At 48.7% G+C, this 6086-nt stretch overlaps 1 protein-coding gene across 2 annotated transcripts in view; it reads left to right on the forward strand.

The window, feature by feature from the left end:
- The window catches only part of PPP2R3A (protein phosphatase 2, regulatory subunit B'', alpha), a 45328-nt gene extending 42078 nt beyond the window's left edge, over positions 1-3250 (forward strand). Inside the window, exons 13-14 of one of the 2 annotated variants that reach the window (XM_009993498.1) lie at positions 1383-1387; positions 2869-3250. In XM_009993498.1, the coding sequence (XP_009991800.1) occupies positions 1383-1387; positions 2869-2954 (91 nt within the window). In that variant the 3' untranslated portion in view covers positions 2955-3250. Of the gene's footprint in view, positions 1-1382; positions 1388-2857 lie in introns of both variants that reach the window. The other variant, XM_009993497.1, reaches the window with a different exon arrangement.
- Positions 3251-6086: the final 2836 nt, after the last annotated feature.

The raw sequence follows: 6086 nt of genomic DNA on the forward strand, positions 1-6086 counted from the left end.
CCTGCTGTTGTTTGAGGATGATAGAAACAGGGAGCAGGGACAAAACCAAGACAGTTCATGAGCTCTGAGAGACCAGAAGATTTTTGACTAAGTTAGCTGGCAGCATCTGAAATCTGGTATTTGTCTTAATACATTTGAAACTAACCATCATTCAGCCATGGCAGATGAATTAGTCAGTGTGCAGCAGGTTTGTGACTGAGCCCTCTCCACAGCTTCTCTGGATGGAAGATTTCTGACCCCAGCTGGTGTCTGGCTGGCTGGCTGCAGGTGTGCCCGGGAGAGCTCTGCTCCTGGGAGAGGAATCTCATCAGACATAGGGGATGTCAACTCTATTGAGAGCTGCAGTCACCAAAAATGAGAGGGGTGTCATCTGGCTGAAGACAACCTTGAAGCATCATGTTTCCCTAGAAGCTGAAGCTGATCTGAGCACTTCTCAGCCATGCTCTGCTTTATACGTCCATCTATGAGCTTCCTCTGGGTATGAGGCTGTTGCCTGGTGAACACACACACTCAGCATTGTTGGAAGGCAGAACCAGTAGTTGAACCTGACCAACACAAGCTCTTCATGCAGACAGAAGCATTGGTTTTGCAGAGATCCTTTCTTGCAGTCCAGGCTATGGCCTGCATGGCAGAAGTGAGCACCACTTTGTTCACTGTCCCAAAACCAGTTTCAGCCAGCTGATGTACATGGATCCACAAGTGCTTTCATGGAAAGAGATCTTCCCCCATAGAAAGGGAAATAAGAAGGAAAAGGCCATCTTTTATCAGCTGCAGATGGGAAAAAAGCCCCTTCAGCTGAGCAGCAAGGAGCAAGGGCAGAGTGCTGGGCAATTCCTGCTCAGAGAGGACATGTGGGACAAAGACACCAGAGCAGATGATGTTGGTTTAGGCAGCTTAGACCATTTGTCTTGTCCCCTCAAGTTGGCTGATGGTTCACTTGCCCACTTCATGAACCCAGCAGCCTAAGGAAGGGAAAGGGGCAAGAAGGACATCATTGAACCACCTAGTGACTAAATGTGTGTGTTTGCCAGGAGGAAGGACATAGACTTTCCTGGAGTAACTTGCCTTCTCTGAACAAGCTAGAGTTGCCATGGTTGAATCCTGAGGAATGAGTGTTGACTCTGCATGAGCCCATGTGTGTATTTATGGGACTGTGAAGTTGTGAAACTGGCCTGGAAGGAGAGAAGGTGATGATCTTTAGTGCTAATCTTGTGGGAAAACCTGTTGCCTGGATGCTTCATAGCCATAAAGGTGGAAAGCATTTTTTTTCAAGGTGGGAATGGCAGGCACTGTTGAGCCTTAGGGAGCAAAAGACTGAAGTGGAAAAGTAACTCACATGAGCAAGGACAGTGGGAAGCCCCATTTGAATAAAACATGAGAAGGTTTAGTCCAGAAGCCAAAGGGGCCAGAAAAAAATTATTATGGCTCCCCAAGTGCTGGTGAATGTGCAAGATAAACAGTACAGGAAAAAAGTCACATCCCATGTGTAGGAAAAGGAAGAAGACAAACAGAAGTTGGTAACATTGAAGGAAAAGGAGACAGGAAAGGATCATTCCTAAGGAGAACATTGGAATGGAAATAAAAAGTTTTCTTCAGCTGCATCATCTTAACCCAAGGACCCAGCAGAGAAACTGAGGCAGATGGAGGCAGGAAGAGCCTGTCCCTGGTGGGGGGTGCAGGGTCAGGCAGAGCCAGGCAGGCTCCCATCCTGCCTGCTCCTGGGCATCCTTGCATGCACCATCAGAACAGTTACTGGTGTAGGATCCAGACCATTGTTTCCCTTCTCCCACTTACACAAGGATCCAGAAGGTGGCAGAATTACTCAGCAGGTGCTTTTCTTCATGGAAGAGGAAAATGTTCAGGAAGATCTCTATGCTGTGGTGTTTTCCTCCTCTTCACAGAGGGATCACCAGACTACAGCACAGATTCCTCCCTCAGCAGGACATGCCTCCTGAGAGGCTCCCAAGGCTTTGCTGTGCCTGCGTGTGGGTTGAGAAAGGAAAAAACAGTACAAGAAGCAGTGGGCAATTCTTTCTTAATGCCCCCCAATGTGGGGGTGTGAAAGGAGTTACCCTTTTGCAGCACAGTCCGTCACTGAACAAACTAAAGCTGTTCCTGTGCCTCCATTGGAGCATCTGTTGCAACCTTTCCTTTATAAGGAAGGAAGGAAAGAAGAGTTTCAGAAGGGAGAGTTTGAATGGCTTGGGAGCCCTGAGAAACTAACCTGTAGTGTGCTGAAACTGGGGGAAAACATCTCTCCTCAGGAACAGGAATGGGATGAGAGCCTGGACACAATATCCTCTGCTGCAGAGCACAGGAACCAACCAGCCCAAACTGCAACTGGCTGGAGCTGGGGACTGGCAGCCAAACCTCCCCAGGCCAGAGCTGGGCATGAAGCTTCACACAAAGCAAGAGAGGACAGTGTGGCTACAGTTGCTCTGAGGATGTCAAAACACATCGTAAGCCAGAAGGTGCTTTGGAAACCAGGTGTTTCTGAGCAGGTCTGAACAAGCCAAACCTCTTCTAGGGCTGGACAACTTCATTTCTGAACTATGCACTGAACTGTTAAGGCTACTGAGTTGTTACTGAAACTGGATCCAGATGTGACAGTGCAGAGCACCAGTGAAAAGTGGTTTCTGAACTAACCAATGAGGATGGACAGGAGCAGAGTCACCTCAGCTGTCACAACACCAGTCACTGCAGCTCTGTTCTCAAGGCCTTAGAGTATCCTCCTCCAGGCAAACATCCTGCATGCTAATGAGCTTTAGCCAGCTGCCTAAATAGCCACTGAAATAACTTACCTGAAAAAGCTCTCACCAAAATTTGGCTTTTAAAGACATCCCTTTTATCGTTGCAGATCATTTGAAGAAGACTATGACACAGATGAAGTCTTACCTCCCTCTGAAACTGGAGACAAGTCAGATAAACTAGTTATCTCAGATCTCTCAGCATAGAGAAATGGAAGACACTGCTCAGTATCTTTCAAACTGGATAGCTTTCAGTTCCAAGAGACTGAGGGATTTTTCTTAAACCCATCCTTGGAGCAATGTGCTTTGTTTTGTACACTGTTACCTGAGAACCCTTTTTCTCTTCCTGTGTAATTGCAATAAGGTCATTTCTATAAAAAAGGCTTTTTACAATGTGTTATTGTGCACGCTCATTAAAAATGGTGATTGCACCTTGTTTTGTTTCTAGATCAATGATGTCCCCAGATGTGCAATAAATGCCCAGCATCACTGATGAGCTGTAACACCTGCATTGCAACAGCTACAGTGGTTGTTTCTCAGCCAGCTCAGGCCTGTGTCCCCCTGTCCTCTTGGAGTGACAAAAGAGCTGCCAGTTTCACTGAAATTAAAAGTATGTCTAGAAATCTTTTAAAACACACATCATGATGAAGTTCTCTTTTCTTCCCTGGTGTCCTGCCTGCCTGCCAGGCAACCTGCCTGTGTGTGGGGAGGGTGAAGTCCCCTTTTGTGCTTTAAACCACAAGCTTTGTTGATACTGGACACGTTTTACCTGTATGCACCTGTGGGCAGCTAAAGCACTGCAACACTTCTCTAAGATGCAGTTAACATTTCCACATCTCCTGTGCAGAAGGTCTTCCTCAGGCTGGTGTTTTGTCTCTGTTGAGGTATTTTATAGCATATTCACAAAAGAAGACCTCATGCTGTCCAGCTGGTCCGTGGAACCTGCTGTGTCTTGTGTGCACCAGCCCTGTCCCCTCTCTGGCATTGCTGGCCTGCAGCCTTCTGGACTCTGGGCTGAGATCTTCAATTAAAAACCCAACCCTAACCTCACGTTACCAGAGGGAGCCTTTAACTGGTAAAGGAATTAGTCTGCAATGTTGCCAAAAATGTATTTTCCACCCATGACTTAAGCCCCAGTCTCAGAGGAGGAAACACCATAACCAATGAACTCTTGCTTAAGTGCAAAATGAAACTGACTTCCCCTGTAGAATCTCAACTGGTGTCTCCCAATAGCAGATGCTCTGCTGCTGGGACTGCTCCTCCTGGCTGCTCCTGGCAGCTGCTGTGATTCAGCTCAGAAGTGACTATAACATTCTTACCACTCCTCAGTTTAACCACCACAGGTAGTTACCCTCTCCAGCCTGGGACAGCTTTCAGCTGCAGTTGTTTTTTTCCAGTAATTGTGCCCAAAGAGGCAGTGCTGGGCTGGTGTGTGTCCATCATGTTTCCTCATACCTGACTTTAAGAATTTCACACCATGGTCACTCACTCCTGGGTCAGCCCTGCCAGAATCCCCAAAGGACAGGGTCAGATCCCCAGGCTGGAGGCAGGACCCATCCAGGTCACACCTCCTGCACACACACCCCACCTGCTGCAGCTGGTACCTGCAGGTGTGGCACAATGGAACAGCAATCCCTAGATGATCCCTGAGTGTCAGCACAGCAGTGACAGGCTCAGCACTGCAATGCAGCTGCAACTTTTCCAGGAGCCCCTGAAGCCAAACCCCTGCCAGGTGCCCAGGTGGGAGGTGCTGCTGCCCTGTGGAGGTTAGTGACTCTCTCCTCTGGCCCCAAATCTGAAAGTGAGGAAATGTTCAGTTATACTGGGCTTGGAGATCTGTTCTCTTCTTGAACTAAGCTGCTGTGTAATCCAGATGCATATACGCACCCCCAGGATCCTGAGTTTGGTATTTGGGAAAGGTCTGGATGCCCAGGTCCTTAGCAAAGGGCACTGCAGGGTAACTTCCCATCCATTATGAGATGGAAGCAGGGAGCCCTCCAGCCAACCTGGGAGAAGCCTCTGGATGCAGCAAGCACACAAGAGCAGCTCTGCTCAGCACCAGGCTGGTAGAATCACATCCCTGGCATCCCTATAACCCTGAGGGGAAAAGCTTTGCTGGGGGTGATTCCACAAAGGCCCAAATGCAGAATAAACTGGGAAATTACTGCAGAAATGAGCATGGGATGTGAGCCACACGGCTACCAACTGTGACCAGCTCTGTCCAGTTGTCACCAGAGAGAGCGCAGCCAAAGGAGTTCACAGCTTCTCTTCCCTGTCTAGCTCGAGTGGCCTTATAGTTTGATAAAATGTTTAATCTCTCCAAAGACAAACATTCCCCAAAGGAACAAGAAGAACCTGACAACATTCTAGGCTGTACTGGAATCCTCATGTGATCATCAGTGACTTTCACCCCAGGAGCAGCAGCACTGGAGTCTTTAGTTTGTCACTGATGTAAAGCCTCATTCCAGAAAACTTGGTGCTTGTGTCTTCAAGGGTTTAACCTGGGGTAGTCCCTGTGCCTCAAGGAAAAGCAGCTTTTTCAGTGCTGTACGGAGGATAGAATAATAATTCCAGTTGGAAGGGATGTCTGTAGGTCTCTAGGCCACCTCCTCTCTCAAAAACAGGCCAGCTTCAAAGTTACAGCCACTTTCTCAGGACCCCATCCAGCAGCTCTGCTGAAAAAATAAATCGATAGCCTGTGATTCTGCAGCCCCTCTGGTGTTCCTGCAGCTCCTCATCCTTCCCAGGGGAGGTCAGAGCAGCGTCCTTTTCCAGGAAGGACATGTATTCCCAGGAAGGATGTGTATTCTCAGGAATGCAGAGTCTGGATGGAGCAGGTGACCAGGAAAGAGCTAGAGGCTGAGCCAGAGCCTGCTGCCCAGCCAGGTGGGGCTGCAGACACAGCCAGGGGGGCTGGGAAGGGCTGGCACCCTGGTTTGGCCCTTCTGGGCTGGCTGGGTCCTGCTGGCTCCTATCACCCACCTTCAGGATGGGTCACCCTTCTGCTCATCTCTCTTTTGCAGTGTGGGTTTGTAACTCTCAAGTCAGTCCAGCCCTGCCTGTCTGCCTGAACTGGTGATGCCTTTTTTGAAGCAGGCAGTGTCCTGAGCCTGGTAAAAAAAAATACCACCTTTTCAAAGTTTGGCTTCAACAAATTGAGACAGAAGCTCATAGCTCCTCAGCTGAGCCTTTTGCCCCCCAAACCCATCCATGCTTCACAGCAGGTCAGCACAACAAGCTGATCACAGGGGCAAAAACAAAACCAACTGACAGCAAATGCTTTGGCTTGTACATGAACACAAGGACCAGCTGCAGAAGGCACTGCCAGCACCATGTTAC

This window comes from Chaetura pelagica, unplaced genomic scaffold, assembly GCF_000747805.2.
Source record: "Chaetura pelagica isolate M959 unplaced genomic scaffold, ChaPel_1.0 scaffold192, whole genome shotgun sequence".
NCBI lineage: Eukaryota > Metazoa > Chordata > Aves > Apodiformes > Apodidae > Chaetura > Chaetura pelagica.